General features: G+C 41.0%; 1 protein-coding gene across 2 annotated transcripts; it reads left to right on the top strand.

The window, feature by feature from the left end:
* The first annotated feature begins 289 nt into the window (after nucleotides 1-289).
* On the top strand, nucleotides 290-14,712 carry LOC129185613 (transcriptional repressor scratch 1-like). 2 transcript variants are annotated; one of them, XM_054782895.1, is made up of 2 exons: nucleotides 290-874; nucleotides 8,780-14,712. In XM_054782895.1, exons 1-2 carry the CDS (start codon nucleotides 760-762, stop codon nucleotides 9,502-9,504), a joined length of 840 nt encoding a protein of 279 aa, XP_054638870.1. In that variant the 5' UTR covers nucleotides 290-759; the 3' UTR covers nucleotides 9,505-14,712. The 2 variants fall into 2 exon arrangements, with proteins under 2 accessions (XP_054638870.1, XP_054638868.1); XM_054782893.1 differs by having other exon boundaries at nucleotides 8,777-14,710.
* Nucleotides 14,713-18,126: the final 3,414 nt, after the last annotated feature.

Below are 18,126 nucleotides of genomic sequence, written 5' to 3'. Positions count from 1 at the left end.
GTTTACTTTCCAAAGAAAAACCTGATGATAGTACGATATTTAATTTAAGAAAATAAAGAGAAGGATGAAATAAAGATAGAAAACAGAAGGATGGAAAGCTTCAATAAATCATTCGGGCCAGTCAGCTCTCCCTGGAGAGGTGGGATGGATTAAATTAAGCACTCCTTGGACTCTCTCTCTCTCTCCCCTCTCTCTCTCTTTCTCTCTCTCTCTCTCTCTCTCTCGCTCTCTCTCTCGCTCTCATATAAATGCAGTGCAGTCAGCTGATCGCCAGACGCCACACGCACCGAGCAGCTCGCTGCACAAAGTGGGAGAGGAGAGAAGAGAGAGGGAAGCAGCAAAAGAGAAGAGGAGGTGGAGGGGATGCAATGAGCCCCCGACTATAGTCGCTGTCCACGGGCGGACTTGAGGACTACATACAAAAGGACTGGGGGTCTTCTCGGCAAAGCTTCCTAGTCCCATTCTTACTTCCCTCCCTCTTTCTCCTCTCCTATTCTTTCAGAGGCAGATTTATATTCATGATTTTTTTGTTTGCAAGAGGACTTCCATCTGCCGGGTGCGCAGGGAGCACTGGGAGCTGTCCGGTGCTGAACTTGCTTCCGGAGGAGGCAGCAGAGGAATTTCTCTATTTCTCTACAATCTTCCAAATTTAAAAGCAGAGGTCACGCTGGACAGGCCAGTCCGCTGTGTTTGCGTGTGTGTGGACTTGTGTGTCTGAGTGTGAGTGTGTGTGTGTGTGTGTGTGTGTTTTGCACCACCATGCCGAGGTCTTTCCTGGTAAAAAAGGTGAAACTGGATGATTTCTCCACCGGGGCTGATTTGGAGAATACATACCGGCCCAGGACAGAGCTCAGTTTGCGGCTCCATGAAAAAGGTAGGTCTGGATCAGCTTTAACAGGTGTGTGGTCCACGACAAGGAGGGACAGCCCATGTGCACTGCATGCATGCTGCAATGTGCTCCTCTGAAAGAACTAGTTTAGGGACTCCAACAAGGACGCATTCTCTCAACTTCTTTAAAAGCAACTCAAACATTATGACCAAAATTTGTCACTATGACATTTTTACATGCATTACATGGAATCTGACCTCTGAAAACACACCATTCGTCACACATTAGAGCAGTGGGATGCTTTCAGGTCCCCCCTATTGTGCAGTCATTGGGCTTGAACACTTAAGGCAAGATTGCTTACAAAAAAGTACATCTTCGCGATAAGGTCACATGACAAGTCAACTCCATACAGTCCGCGTTTCGTTGACTTTTAGCTCAGAGTCAGCAAGCGACAAGCCCCTCACCAATCCACCTCCTCCCACACAGACCAAGTAAGGTTAAAGGCGATAAAGAGGTGACAGGTACGAAAAGAAGCCTTTCCGCTCAGTTGTGTGGGCAAAACGCCACTCTACAGGCTTCTTGCAGTGCAAGAAGGGTGGCGTGACTCATGTGGTTGAGTGGTTATTTCCAAACCTAAAGGTTGCTGGTTGGATCCTCCTGTGACTATGCCGAAGTAACCTTGGGCAGTTGCTCCTGATGCTGTCGTCAGTCGGTAAATGTGTTAACAGATTTAAAGAGCTTTGAGTTACCTTGAAGGTAGAAAAGCGCAAGTCCATTGACCATTTACCACTTTAAGTCAGTTTTTAACAAAAGTTATCGGAAGGCACTTCACATATGGAGCAAGTCCAAGCCTTTTCAAAGCAACTGAACCCCACATGAGCGAGCACTTTGGCAAACAAAGGCAAAGAAAAACTCAAACAAGTGCGAGATGCTGTGTGTGTTTCTAGAAGAAAATAACACTACAATACAAAGCAGTGGAACATCTCAAATTGAATTCCACCAAAGTTTGCTTAACCTCGAACTGTCGCTTGCATGACTTCAGTGAGACATCAGCGTACCTCACAAAACCGGTTATGGATATTTAGAAAATGACATTTTTGCAACCGTGACTCAATTCATTTAAGTTAAGATAGAGCGTTTCATTGCTTTCACATTTCACTATTACCAATGTTTGAAACTGTTAAAAATGCGTGGGTTTCCTCCACACATTCCAAAAATATGCATACGCATTAATTGGACACTGGGTGTACCCCCACGTCCCACCCAAAGTCAGCTGGGATAGGCTCCATCTTGCCCATGCCCATGTATAAACATGCAAGGATGCATGGATGCAAATGTTAATTTGATGGTAACTGTTTGACCCAGGAATCAATTATTTCTATTTCCATCATTTTTTATTTGACAGAGCCAAAATCTGAACCAGCGAACAAAACATGCATTGTTTTTGACCTGAGAGGTTACACTGTATAGCTGCAAAGAGATTCCTTTTGTAACAATGCTTTTCTCCCCATGCAATCCAAGATAAATGCATTATGCTTACAAGCTGACCTTTTGGAGTGAAAAATTTGTGAGTAATGAAAGTGTTGGACTGACACTTGAAGGCAAAGAATATATATAATGTATATGTTAAGTTGTTGTACTCAGAGCCAGTTGTGTTTAGTTTGTAAGATAAGGGGTCCACCAAATTATATGCTAAACAAACTACAAATAAATGCAAAAAAATCTGACCACAAAATAAAAATCCCATAAATAAGTGACTAAATAATAATATGAATAAATTTTAAGCATTTTCAAGCATAAAAATGGCTAAATGAACTAAACTACAAATACAAGGCATTCAAAAGACGCATTCAAAGACGTTGACATAGTATTCCACACTCGTTTGGTGAGACATGCAATCACCAGACTTGATTGCTGGAACAACAGGCTTTTATTGCAGGTTTGAATTATCTCACAACAGGCACAATCATCCATAATAAAAAAAGGGGCCACGACAAGATGAAACTCAACTTAGAACCCACAGTGTCTGCTCCCCTAGGGAACACATTTATAGCAACACACACGAGCACATTATGTCTACTATAATGGGTAATACAAGTGCAAAGGGGACTATAGTGATGTCTAGATGGCTCTAATAATGTTAAAACTTGTAATTAGAAGGTTGCAAACATGTTTTTTATGCTAAATATTAAATATTATATACTAAATATTAAATTTATGAATAAGGAATCCTACTCGGTGAAAATTCACTTATCACGATCGGGTCTGGAAGGAATTACAGGCAATAAATGAGGGATTACTTTATACAACTATATGCAGAAAAGATGATGGGTGTGGGGAAACTTATTTGTTATCATTTGCCGTAATGTTAATTGAGCATTCATTGCTTTAATTTTGAAACAATTTAAACTTTTTCATTTGAGAGTTCATAGCAATAACTAATAATATTGAAGGTGAATTTTCCCAATTTTTTGGTGGCACCTGAAGGCCACAGCACTCTTACCATCTGCCTATATTGCCTAATGGGCCAGCCGGCTCTGGTTGTACTCTTTATTGCTCTAAATGGTGCATCCGCAGCAGCAAGCAGAGTGACTCATTGTTGTGTGCTGTGAACTTCACTCCACCCTTGAACAGACGTCTCCATGCATCCTCTCACTGCTTCCACCCGGGCGCCACTGACACGTTGTTGCATCAGCATGTGTTTCCCGTGCGCGCGACCCTCACTGGCAAAGGTTTTTTTCCAAAAAAAAGCTGTCAGTGGTGTATGCATCATGTCGAGGCTAACAAGCCCTGCGTGGCTTCACACGCGACCTGCAACCGCCTTGTCCTCCGCTCCCTTTTTATTTCTCCTCCCTTCATCCTGCACAGCTTCACTCGGTCCGAAGACTCACTGCAGTGCAGGATTTAGCCTCTCTGAGCCACTGCATGTTAGCAGCAACTTTCTGGTCGAATGAAGCAGACTTGGGAATAATTTATATCCCACTTGTTTTGCTTTGTGTGTAATGGGACTGTTCGGATAGGAGGGGCGCCCTGCGGACACAAACTAGTCATGCAGAGCTTGTTGCCTCAAGTGGATAAGAGCAACACAAAGCCTACTACTACTTCATGCTGTGTGAAAACAATAAAATACTTGCATTAAATGCATCAGAGCTATAACCTGTATGTTGGTATAAAGACAGTACAGTCCAAACATCACCACTAGCTTTGTTTATAAAATAAGGAGTAGTAGTAACATAGGCAGTAGAACCATGTGATTACTCCCAGCCAATCAGTGAACAAAGATAATGACAGTGATGGAAAAGTTATAATTAAATACAGTGAAATAAAGGTATCGGTTTATTTCTTAAAAAATAAGTACAAATATAATGATAATAATAATTTTAAAAAATGCTAGTTTTTGGATGCCCACACATTTGTGATTTACAGAATTTTAATTTTTTTCACCAAAAATGGGACACTTTTTCAACAGATAACACACGTTATTCACCCTGGGTCTGTAATCATTTATAAATATGTGATAATACTTGTAAAATGTACAGCATACATGACTCCCCCACCCTCGTCACTATTTTTACATGTTTACGTCTTTATACTTAACTGATAATGCTTTTTGTCAAGCTCTGCGATTTTGCACTGTGTTCACTGGTCCTTGAACACACCATATTTGTGTGCTGTGACATGCAAAAGTTTGTTGGCTATGGAAAGCACTGCATTCAACAGTCAATATGGCCTCAAAATTTGCCGCCAGGTGACCACAAATTAATATACTATCATAAGTCGTTACGGGCGTGTCAGTTACTCGCGGATTTTCGCCAATTGCTGGTGGTCCCAGCGCACAACCATCTTGAAAATCTACCAACTAAAAAAATAATACAATTCTGTGATAGATTTAGACATTACAATTATTTCAATGAGTGCCTTAATGACCCTTTCTGACCCATTCTGATATAGGAAACAATAAATAAAAGGACATTTTATGATATTGCTGTCAAAAATATCGCTTTAACTGAAGTATTTTGTTAACTACGTTAAAATGTTTTAAGTAATTAACGTATGTACATCACGGCAAGCCACACCTCTCTGCTATGAGGCCAAACAGAGACACACTGTATCGTCCCCACATAGAGTCAGATTCTCTTTTTGCACTTTATTCTGACCTGAACACGTCAACAGCAGTATGCATCTCCAACTCTGCAACACACGTCTCTCTATTCTGACACTTGCTCGAGGTGCATTCACGGACACTCAAACTTCTAACATCACAACGTCTCTGTTATGCGTGTATGTGTCGTCTGGATGAACAGAAAGACAAATACAAACAACAAATGGATATTCTTATCACTCACTTCGTAATCTTAATGTGGAAGTACAATTTGCTGCATGTGAGTATTTTTGTAAATCCCAGAAAATACACTCAGAACATGTTAATTCGACTTAAATTATGTGTCTTTGAATGCAACGCATCATTGCTCATAATAACACGCCTAAAGAGTGAGTCAGATGTGTGCTACTATTCAAGAGAGTGTTAGAAGTGTTAGACAAACAGACATTCGCATACTGTATGGGTGGTATCTTTTTAGCTTGATTGAAAATTTCAGTTCATTTGGTGCTGTCAGTGCATACAAATATATAATCATATCTAAAATAAAATACAGTAAAAACTGTCATATTGCAGACGACGATTAATCAAAATTATTTTGAAAACTGTGATTAATCTGATTAAATATGTTAATCATTTAACAGCCCTAATTTTTAGCCATTTACATCCACATAAGTAATTAAATATATACTCATATTACTTGACTAAAACAACCAATCCAATAGTTTTGCAAATAACTGTATCCAAGTCTAGCATCCTGTGTCTCCTATACATTTAATTGTACAGTATATTTACAGTATACTTGTAGAGAGTCAAGCGAATACCAAAAGAGCATATATGTGAGCAAACGTGGCTTTTTTTGTATTTTGCTGGTAATGTTAAGTGTGCAGGTCTTTAACGCAGGCGGTCTGAACTTCACTTCACTAAACCGGCAGCAAACTATTTCAACTTGACCCAGAGGAGGCTTTATATGAATGATTGAGGACATGATCTGAGGTTTGGAGGGCTTTCATGCGCCTCACATGCATACTCTCCTCTGTGTGCTTTAAATACTGTGTCTAAAAACAACCATTAAAAGGATTAAAAATCAGATGATTTTTTTCTATATACCAACAGCAGACAACTTTGGATAAAAACAAAATCTTTTAAGCTGATTGATTTACAATCAGCCTAGTTTTGCTGAACTAAGTCTAATTGGCATATCAAAATTTGGAGGTCTTCCATGGCTATTAAACTAGTGATTCTGATTTCAAAGTAAAAAAAAACAAATGCTAATGCTGTGAGTAACGTGTTTGTTACCATGCCACTTAACATGTCAAGCAGAAAGGCAGCAATGCTCATGTCAATTCAAATACACACACACACACACACACACACACATATCTACTTCCTCCAACTCCAACAAATTCCTGCAAGTCAGCTTAAAACATTAAACAGAATGCTACAAGTGCTGGTGGTGGGTGTCTGCTAGTACATTTGAAAATGAGTACCATGCAGAGAACGTGTACTGTTGTGAGTTTTATGCAGACTTTGCGGACATATGCGTTGTTCTGATAATGGCATCCAATGATGAATGTAACTTTTGAGCGCGTACCAACGTGTAGAAAGGCAAAATGACCACTATGTTATCATGACGTGATACGTTAAAATCACACAAATCAGAGTGGATTGGCTGTTTTAGCAAGCAAATTTGACCTGCATGCGTGAACCAGATTCTTTTGATTTCAAATACACTCCTGATCAAAATTTTAAGACCAGTGTGAAAAATTGCAACTGTTGTATCTTAGATTCAAAAAGTAAGCAATTTATTGCAAACAACCATTCAACTGAAATAGGATGTTCACCAGCGAATCAACACTTTAAGACCATAGCTGGTTTGGGCATGCTTGATGCCAGAGTGGCGTCTGGTGGTGAAGACGGCTTCACGGAGGGCATCCACTGTCTTGAACTGATGCACATTTTTTTTAAACGTCCCTTGCCATCCATCCCCAAATGTTCTCAGTTGGATTTAGATCATGGGAAAACGCAGGATGGCCCAATAGAGTGAGGTTATTCCTCTGGAAGAAGTCCCTTGTCAGTCATTACCACACAGATGAGGGCCTTCAGTCATCTCCACATAGCCACTCGCCGTTTGACGCCCCTGCAAAACCTGAAGCTCCATTGTTCTACTAAAAGAAAAAGCAGCCCAGATCATGATGGACCCCCCCCCACTCCACTGTGCCAGGTAGAAAACATCTCAGGTGGGATCTCCTTGTCATGCCAGTAAAGTTGGAAGCCATCTGGACCGTCAAGGTTACATTTTTTCTCATCAGAGAATAAAACTTTTTTCCACCTTTCAATGTCCCAGGTTTGGTGCTCTCGTGCAAATTCCAAACCGGCATTTTTGTGACATTGTAGGAGACAAGGTCTTTGTTTTTAAAACCCTTCTCTGAAAAAGCATCTGATGGTTATTGGACTGCACTCAACACCAGTAACAACCTTCATTCATCTTCATTTGATTAGATCATCCCATGTCTTGACAAACAGCCGATTGAATGGTTGTTTGCAATAAATGGCTTACTGAAATGTTTTTTGTCTCACTCCCATTTCTGTCTTTTGCATTCTGAGGCTCTACCTACAGTAGAACCTCCTTAAGATCCAACAGTGCAAAATGTAAATTATTAAAATTTTTCAACTGATCTTAAAATGTTGATCAGGATTGTATACTGTTAAAGTCATACTGTATGTTTAAAACAATACTCAAGAATATTATATTCAAGGATGTCGGCGCTAATGCTGCATTTTCACTGCACAGCACTGGCCTGGTTCCACTCTACTCACCTCAGACCGGTTAGTAACGGAAAACGTCGCCGCATCGCACGCATCATTCGGAATGAGACACACTTACAAACATCAAGAAATGTAGTTCTCGACATGTTAACCACATGTTATTTAAGAGTAGACTGAGGGCAAGGACGGGACTGTGGAGTCTAATACTGCAGTAATGATGAATGTGCTCAACCCATGAGTGACCAGCGGTGGTCTACCATGACTGTGCCAGTGGAATAGTGTCATTACAGCCATGGCAAGGCAAATACAGTAAGTACAGCTTATGTAAACAACCCCGTCGACCAACGCATCAAGTCCCAGTCCACCATGTTCTTCTTATTACCAAAAAAGTACCCACTTAAGTCGACATACATCGTCGATCGCTTTTGTCGACATAAAATTTCACACCCGAAGGAGTCTTTTCTATAAAGAAAGTCAAGTTTATGTCGACATGCGTTGTAGTATTGTTAACTTCATCATTATCGCTAAAGAGCGTGAAACAACAGCAACATAACTCCTGTTTAGTTACACAGCACTGGAACATGCACACAATGACTTCCTGTTCAGTGCAAAGTAAGCTTCAATATAAAAGCATGACAATATTAACATGGATTCTGTCACAGCAACTAATAAAATGCCAAGTACATTTTTCAAAAAGATTTTCAGCCACAAAAATCCTCTATTATCGTCTCCTTAAAGTCCCAAGTAAATGTGCTATAGCTAGTTTTGGTTTAAATTTCGGTTATGTCGACATTCCTTTATGAGCCAGTCCGAGGGGCGTCGATGTAAACGAGTTCCACTGTACTCTGCAATGGAAAAGAGGTGAAAGTAACAACTGTTTCTCGTCTTCTCAGGGTCAGTCTCGTCACTTGTCAGCAGATCGAAGGGAGTCAATCGAGATAACCATTAGAATAATGTCATAAACTATGTTTTTGTTGGATGGACAACCATGTTATATCAAAAAGTCAATATTGTCATAAAGCGGACTTAACTGAACTGAACAAAATGGCTAATCTGCATGTTTTCTTCTTTCCTAACAGCAGGCTATATCAGTGACTACATCAGCCCATCTGTGTACGATGGTGAGAGCGACGGCGGGATCAAGGTGCCCTCCCCGGACCCCCTCTATGATGGCATTCACAGTGACTACGGCGCCCCGGATTCGGAGTCTCCTGACAGCCCGGGCTCGGAACTAACCGACGGCTACATCAACGGCGACGCGGCGGTGAGCGAAGGCTACACAGTGGACGCCTTCTTCATCACAGATGGCCGCTCAAGGAGGAAAGCCATGGGCAGCCCTCGCAGCATCCAGAGGCACACGTGCAACGAGTGCGGCAAGACCTACGCCACTTCGTCCAACTTGAGCCGACACAAACAGACGCACCGCTCTCTGGACAGCAAGCTGGCCAAAAAATGCCCCACCTGCGGCAAGGTGTACGTATCCATGCCCGCCATGGCCATGCACCTGCTCACGCACGACCTCAAACACAAGTGCGACGTGTGCGGCAAAGCGTTCAGCCGGCCGTGGCTCTTACAGGGTCACATGCGCTCCCATACGGGCGAGAAGCCCTTCGGGTGCGCCCACTGCGGGAAGGCCTTCGCAGACCGCTCGAACCTGCGCGCTCACATGCAGACACACTCGGCCTTCAAACACTTCAAATGCAAACGCTGCAACAAGACCTTCGCGCTCAAGAGTTACCTGAACAAGCACTACGAGTCGGCCTGCTTCAAAGGTCCCTTCTCTCCTCTCGGGCCACTGGATGCATGACCCCACTCCGCTCCCTCCGTCTCTTGCAAATACGAACAAAATCGCCATTATTCTTACAGACGATATATTTTTGTTTCCGACCTGGCTTTCTCTTCCTTGCTCACAGTGTGCACCTCGCTTTCCCCCGGAGCCAATTAACGCTGATGAAGATAGCACAATTTGTACTCCTTGACTTTAAGGATTGAACTGTTTTACGCATGCACTTCCTGAGAAAAACAAACTGTTCACCTCTTCTTCCTGCTCTGGACAGAGACAATAGTAATAATAACGATAGGAATATGGCTTCTATCCTGCAGATCTACACATGGATGATGACGAGGATGATGCCGGCAGTGAGCTAATGGCTCCTGGCTTCCTCTCTGCACTACAACGCTTACAACCACTTTTTTTTTTTTTTTTTAATAGTAATCATTATAGTAATGATAATAATAATAATAACAATGTTCTTCTGCACCAAGTGACCATATTTTGAGGTAAAAAAAATATTATCTATGTATTTATTTCGTATTTATTATTCATTTATTTAATATGTTTTTAATTTTAGGTTGCACTTTGCTTGATTTTATATTTATTTTTTGTTTACTTTTTTTTCAAAAATCACAACAGGCCAAAGCATATGTCACTTTTTAGTGCAATTTTTTCTAATTATGTTCTCTTTTTTATGAATTGCATGCAAAAACACAAACAAAAAAACTATGCCAACGTCATAAAAAGCTTTTTTTTTTTTTCTTTGCCAAAATTCTATAAATAGAACCTGAGGGCAATATTTTTCTCTTGGAGCCTCTGTAGGACTTTTTTCAAAGCAATAATCACACTAATGCATGGTATTTTACGAAGTATTACCTACTACTGTATAGCAGTTTTCAAAATCAGGTATGTTTTACTTCACCTATAGTCAATAAACAGAAAAAGGCAAATATTACAGACATCAGGGAACATGCCAATGTAGTGTTAGAGAAAGAAAAAAGAAAAGATTTCCTCTCTTGTTATGCACTGCCTGCCTCTTAGTGAATAGAACTAATGTAGGATTTTAGGGAAGGGAGCTGGGATCAGCCGCTTTGCTGGCTTTGAGGCCTGTTGTAGGGCAACTGCATACAGATACGGTAAAATCCTAACATTTAAGCTAAAGGACAGCAGTCGAGGTAAAAAAATGTTTTTGAAAAACACCCCTGCGGTGATCTGCAGGTGCATGAAGCTGAAGTGAAGGCAGACTATTCAGCAAGTTGGATGATGCCCTGTGGTCAGCTTGAAATGTAATGCATTATTCAACCACGCATCCTTTTAAACCATAAAGTGTGCATTCTTAGGCCGCGGAGAAAAAGCGTGCAATTATATAGCTGGATGGTCTTGCACCTTCACGGTTACAGCGCTCTTCCCTATACATTAGTCCCGCTTATTCTGCAATAGGAAGCCGTACATTCCTAGTGAACCAGTAGATGAACCCATACGGAACAATGGATGGTGTGATCCACATGGATGATAGCAGTGCGGCTGAAGCCAGCTCTCTAACCCTCCCAAAAAAACATCCACTGCAGATTCCTGGAGCTTCCCTGGAGACACACGGAGGACACACACAATTGCACACAAAAAAATTGAGCTCGGTAATGACGATTGGATGTTATGTAAGCTCGCGTAGCCGCACACTCCGAGAGGGAACATCTGTCTGATTATACGCCACACATCCCAGCCAAGCGTCCAACAATTGGAAATAATGGATTTAATATGAACAAGAGATTCTCTTACAAAGGACTTGTGATAATTGCAGACTTCCTCAGGCGTATTTAACCTTTATTTAATCAAAGATGAAGATCCAGACTTTAATAGGGAGATGATTCAATTAGTGACTCAGTACGTTTTGAGGGTGCTAAGGACAAAAGGAAGGCTTGCACTGAACATGCACTGATGGCCTACTTTCACCTTCATCTCAGACATAAAGTAAAACCAAGACAAACACATCTGAGAATGTTCTGAAGGCGGCAGTTTTGTATTGAGGTGTTATGTTGCGGGTGTCGATCTAATCTTGAAGCCTTTGAAAAATGAGCCTCAAACGGAGTACGAGCGTTTTTATCCGGGAATTGTTCAAACCTTGTCAAAGTTATGTAGCAAGCAGTGAAAAGCACAAGAACACAAATAGAGTAAAAGCACAAATATATTGGAGACCAAGACAAAAAGCGCGATCAGAGAGCGTAGACCTTCCGCCGAGTTTGAAATGTTTGTCAACTGCAAAATTCATGGCTAAAATAACAGAGTGGAATGCAGTCGCTCACAAAGGGTGCTGTGTACACCTTACATTTCTGCAACCATTTTTATTCCAGTACAGTGTATGTTCTCATGGGACAATACTATAAACTTGGATCTACTTTACAGTTGTCAGTGTACAGCTTGTATAGCAGTGCAGTCGTCCCTCGCAATATCGCTGTTCGATTATCGCTCCCTTGCTATGTCGCTGTTTTTCAGAAACTAATAACTAAAGCTGACCGTGGTGACTATGGTCTATTATTAGTCAAAGCATCTTGATATACAAGTGATATGTCATACTCTGGTCACTAGGTGGCAGTAATGACACAATTTGAGACATTACCTTACATTACATTACCTTAACACTGCATGAAGTCAGCCATGGCATGTCTGGCATGATAGCGCGACTAAAACCTCTCCTCCCATTCCGTGTGGAAGTGGTAAGTTTTTGGCTTCTTAAGTTTAGAAGACATAAATTCGCGGCAAACTGGTTAGCTCGCTAGCTGGCTAGCTTGTTAGCTCGCTAATTTGCTAGCTGGCGGCCGTCTCGAGTCCCTGCAGCATAAGAGTTGTGCAGTGTGATGTAAATAATTAATAATAGGAGTGTAAAGGTGACTATAGGTGTGTTATTTCATGTCTACAGGGCTCTAATAATGTTAAAAAACGTATTTAAAACGTCATAAACAGGTTTTCTATGCTCTCCCTGCTGAAAGAAAACAGCATAGACCAACATGGAAATTATGCTGGTCTATGCTGGTCAGTGCTAACTACAAAAATATTAAATTTATTAACACTGAATCATATATTGCGGAAATGTATTTATTGCAGTCGAGTCTGGAATCAATTGACCGCTATAAATGAGGGAAGACTGTATAGATTCAATATCTCCTGAGAATGAGCCAACACATCAAAATAGCTGGCAGCACAAGTGAGTAGCAAGATTATGTAATGCCTCCAGTCTAGCATGGTGGTGGTAGCATCATGGTCTGTGGCTGCATGAGTGCTGCCGGCACGGGGGCGCTGTATTGAGAGAAACTTTGAATTCCTACATGTACAGGTGGTCCTCGGGTTACAAATGACTTCCATTCCTAGACTGTGATGTAAGTTTGAGTGTAAGTCAGACCTTATACCTAAATTATACCTAAATGAACTCTTAACTCCCTCACACTGTACTCGGAACACATGAAGGGCATATAAAATACAGTAATAAATGGATGAAATACAAGAATTCAATGAAAAACTAAAAAAATCTTAACTTGTATGCCTGTGGTTGTCCGACCTACTCTACTTAAATATTGTCTCAGGCTACTCTGGAAGGACAAGCTCCTCCCACATCTCCTTGTAACAGCGCACAGAATCCATGACCCCTCCAGCATTCATTCTTTTTAAAGACGGTCATGACAGTCAAGGGGTTCAGACTAATATTGGTGGGCGTGTCTCTTCTCTCCGAACCTTTTATGATGATCATTTTCACTTCCATGGTGACGGCTTTCCTTTTCTTTGGCGCAATCCCGCCTGGGAGAACATAATGAAATATTAACTAATAAGCAATGTTATTCTTCTTCTGTGTGGCTGTGCAGGCACGCACTGCATTCTTGTGCCGTGCATAGCGCATATTCTTCCTCCGCAGCGTAGTGTAGCTAGTTCTCCAGTGAGTCTTGTGTTTCCTGACCAAAACTGAGCTTTTAATCCAGTTATGGGAGTGCGCCTGTAACCACGAAACATCAGAACACAGATCACCGTAAACAGAGGACCACCTGCACTGTGAAATTCACTCCAGCTCAAATGTCACCTTTATCCAGATCTGCATCAAAATGGCCCATGCATCACCTTTCTTGGAAGTTTCGCAGAAACATAAAGCCGTTTTTGCGTAATCCTGCTAATTATCAGCACAATGAACACATCAACCTTCCACCTTGTGCAATTCATGCTTGGAAGAGGTCAAAAAAATCCGACAAATGCCTGAACACTAATTTGTGAACACGCTGAACTGAATTATTTGCCTGTTAATTGCGCAATTACACGAGTGTAAGTTGAGTGTCGGATAACAACATAACCTCTTTGCTGAGCAATACAATTGTACGTGTGTTCGATGAGCATCCGATCGCCACGGCCGTATTGTGTCTCTCCAGGCGAGCTCCACATCTCTTGCTCTTCAAGCACTTCCATTCTAATCATCGCCACCTCAAAAAGAAGTAGCACAAAGAAACTAACTAGAAATTCAGGTAGAGAAGTAAATTGAAAACTTGTACTAGCTTGACCTCGCTTTTCCTTTCTCCCCCCCCTTTTTTTGTATTTCGAGCTGAAGGGCGACTTAAATAATCGTTTATTGGACGAGGGTTTGTAAAAAAAAAAAAAAAAAAAAGGATTGAGGCATTTTTACCGCTGTACAGTGATATCTGACACACTTTATCTCAGGAGATCTCGGGAGGATCTCCTGGGTCTTTTGAGCCAGTATTTAGACAATGTAAGCACAATGAACACAAAGCATTTTGTGGCACTTCATAATAAAGAACTATCTTAACCTACGGATGCTTTCTTGTCTTGTTTTGGCTTTGTTTATTTTATTTTTTTTTTTAGAACGAGTGGTGCTAATTTGTTTGTGATGATGTTTTTCATTTAACAAAAAGATGGTGATGCATACAGCTAAATAAGAATCCGCCCATCCATTTTCTATGCCGCTTCTCCTCATTAGGGTCGTGGGGGCATGCTGGAGCCTATCCCAGCTGACAGGTGGGGTACACCCTGGAATGGTCGCCAGCCAATCACAGACCAACAAACATTCATACCTATGGACAATTTAGAGTCACCAATTAACCTAACATGCATGTTTTTGGAATGTGGGAGGAAACCGGAGTACATGCAAACTCCACACAGAAATGCCCAAGGGAGAATCAAACCCAGATCTTCCCGACCTCCAGACTGTGACTGTGTGGCCTACATGTTAACCACTAGACCACCGTGCAGCCTTTAAATAAGAATAACAGTGAAAAATACAACTTAAAACAGTGGAACCTCGGTGTTTGTACCCCCTAGTTTTCGTAAGATTAGGTTTTTTTTTTGCTTTTTTTGCCAAACATATGTCTTGGTTTGTTATGGCTAACAATATTCCAAGCAATGCATCCATGCGTGGGTGACTGTGAAGAATGAATAGTGCTTCTTTTAGAGTTGGGACAAAAAAGACAGATTCCATTCAGGGTATCTTTTAATCATCTTTATTACATGTTTATGGGCAGTTTATTTGTTCATAGAATGAACATTTCCGCAACTTGGTTAATGAAGTTGAGAAATACTGTTGAGTTAAGAAAAAAGCTTGCAGCAAAGTCCAAAAATAGCATCTGTCACAACAGCCTTGTAAAGGTTTGTTAGTTAACAGAGGTTGCAGGGGGAACGATGTAATTGTCCACCCTTTAAAATTCGTAACAGACTAGAATGAAACATAGTCTGTGTGGCTCTTCCCCTGACCTCCCCTCCCCCCTCCACCAGTGATGTGCAGTCAGGGGAGGCAGGTGAGGTCATGATGTAAAATTAAAAAAAGGAATAATGATAATATAAAACAAACGTTAATATGTGTCCATTGAACTGGATTATACATTTTTGGTATGATTTCTGTATGATTTTGTAACATTTTTAACATAAAAATTGCTGAATTTGGACACTCAGCAAGTGTTTGTCAGCATGTCGCCAATAATATAATACATTCAAACCTGTCTTAGCGGCCACCTTTATAGAAGGGCCACCTGCCTATAGCCGCCACTGAAAAATCCCCCCCAGCAAATTTACATGTTATAGACCCTGTGTATAGCAGTCACCTGTCCAACGCGGCCAGCAGCCAACCATTTTGTCTCCCTTGGTCAATATCTGACTGCATATAGCAGCCAAATTACCAACTCAAGTAGAAGCTTCATGCACGAAAATGTTTTGTTTTTCAATCAATGAAGCCGTCGTGTGTAGACTTTAATTACTGAGTGCTAGCTCAGTCACAATCATTCACAAGATCCACACAAACTGTCAGTTGTTCCACATAAAAAAGCCGTCTTCTTTTGAGCTTGCTATTTCCTGGTCAAACATGTAACTTTAAGAGCATTTGCACCAAAACATTACCGCAAATAAGGCTGGGAACAGGACGTGCTCCCAGCAACGCTACAATAAAAAAAAAACATACGCTAGCATGCATGCGGCAGCGGGAGCAAAACTGAGTTCGGTTTTACTTAACTGAAGTATTTTATCAGTTATCAGTTATTATTAAGCCTCTAGCTTCCTTTTAGTAAGTAAAAACCTTGGCTATGATTGCACTACATTGTCATGTAGACCTACAAAGTACACTTGGAAGAACAAGAGGTGAATAAATGTATTGAAACTGATGTGAAACTGATGACGGGTAGGATTAAATAAGCTTTGCTTCTTCCTACTCCTTTTTGGACATGCAAAATTGTGAATTGTACTATGTGATGTGCTACAGTTTGACTCATGCATGTTCAGGATTAAAACCATGAACCATGATAATAACAAGCCTAGTAGTGCTGTACAACTTTTATCAGCAGTCCGCAGTGCCCTCTACTGGTCAACATTATTATTATTTTTTTCCCTTTTTTTTCCTCTACTGGTCAACATTCAAACTGGACGCCAACCTGTCTATAGAGGCCACCTGTCTATAGCGGCCACTTTTGCAGACTCCCTCTAGTGGCCGCTATAGACAAGTTTGACTGTATAATGTTGCAGAAACATTTATTGCGTACCATGACTTGCTGCAGCCTGTGAAATGTCTTTAATGTAAGTGTGACATCATTTTTCTTACTAATCGGACAATAAAATACACAGCAAAGTCATGCGGGAGGCACTTGCAGTACTTGTGTCATCCTCAAGGGGTGGGGGCATGCGTGATTTGGAAGGTGCTTGTCATTGCAATCATGCCATAGAGAGGAAAACCCTGCCTTTTTTTGTATTAGCAGTAGCAGTTGGAGAGACACATCACCACATTCCCCAACAACAGTCTACAATAAAGGTAAAAGTGATGTTAAATGTTCATTTATATTATTGTTTCTGCATTTAAAACTAGAATTATTCTCTTTAAAATATGTTATTAATATGTGATTCATTGAATTTAAATTATTTCAGATGGAAAGAAAATGCTTTGGTTTTTGTACGTTTAGATCTTTTGCAACAGATTAAGGGGATAGTTTGGATCTTTTGACATGAAGTTGTATGACATCCCATCAGCAGTGTAGTACATCAAGGGTGACGTACCCCCTCACTTGGTCCCGTGAGTCCGGTTCTAGTCGAATTTCCGTGACAAGGAACGTAGTTCCGCTTAGTTGCTGGGGCCACTGAAGTGAAGAGTTTTGCTTTTCAAAACGACATGCGTTCAAAACAGTAATACATTTGCATCACACAAATGTCTCCTCGAAAAAAAAAAAAAATCACAAATTTCTCGGCGTTAGATTTGTCTCCTGCCGTTATTCCTGCGCACTGTTTTAATATCTGTGGTTTTAAAAATAAAGGGTTTGTATGTTCTCTATGCGCGGCATTATGAATTATCCTTACAGATCTTTTTTGCAGTACATTGAGTGAGTAACGATTGCTTTTATAATTATTGGCCAATATTTCCACACAATAACCAAACAATAATCTCATGGTTAGCATGTTGGCCACACAGTCACAGTCAGGAGATCGGGAAGACTTGGATTCAAATCTCCGTTGGGCATTTCTGTGTGGAGTTTGCATGTTCTACCCGTGCGTGCGTGGGTTTTCCCTGGGTACTCCGGTTTCCTCCCACATTCCAAAAACATGCATGTTAGGTTAATTGGAGACTCTAAATTGTCCATAGGTATGAATGTGAGTGTGAATGATTGTTTGTCTATATGTGCTGGCTGGCGTCCAGTCCAGGGTGTACCCCGCCTGTCGCCCAGAGTCAGCTGGGATAGGCTCCAGCATACCCCCGCGACCCTAATGAGGAGAAGCGGCATAAAAAAATGGATGGATGGAAGTTAGATATGGTAATACTTGGCAACCTTACGTGACACAGCAGACATGTAGGATTTGCCGCCGGTTTTTGTGATCTGCTTTGACAGGTGTTTATCGGCACGCCGACCTTGAATGTTCATTTATCCCTTTCATTCGTCACTTATGTGCATTTACAATTGTTACAATCACGTAAAACTATAATCATACAACTATAATAATGTTTTTTGTGGAATGGATTCATTATTTCTTATGGGAAAAATGTATGTGGTTAGAGTCTAACCTTCTGGAACGGTTTAATGACACTAACCAAGGTTCCACTGTACTTATTACAAGCCTAAAGATGACTTATACAGTACTGTGTTAACAAATGCATGCATCACTTATAAAGTATGTTTCATCTATTACTGATTAGGTTTTACA

The sequence above is a fragment of the Dunckerocampus dactyliophorus genome, chromosome 7 (assembly GCF_027744805.1).
Source record: "Dunckerocampus dactyliophorus isolate RoL2022-P2 chromosome 7, RoL_Ddac_1.1, whole genome shotgun sequence".
NCBI classification, from domain to species: Eukaryota; Metazoa; Chordata; class Actinopteri; order Syngnathiformes; family Syngnathidae; genus Dunckerocampus; species Dunckerocampus dactyliophorus.
This window is presented reverse-complemented; position numbering and strand designations above follow the sequence as displayed.

Bases quoted from the DNA above. Each gene is read 5' to 3' on its own strand.
- LOC129185613 (XM_054782893.1), top strand. From the start codon at position 760: ATGCCGAGGTCTTTCCTGGTAAAAAAGGTGAAACTGGATGATTTCTCC. The intron at 875-8,776 runs GTAGGTCTGGAT...CTTTCCTAACAG, and splicing joins TTTGCGGCTCCATGAAAAAG to CAGGCTATATCAGTGACTAC.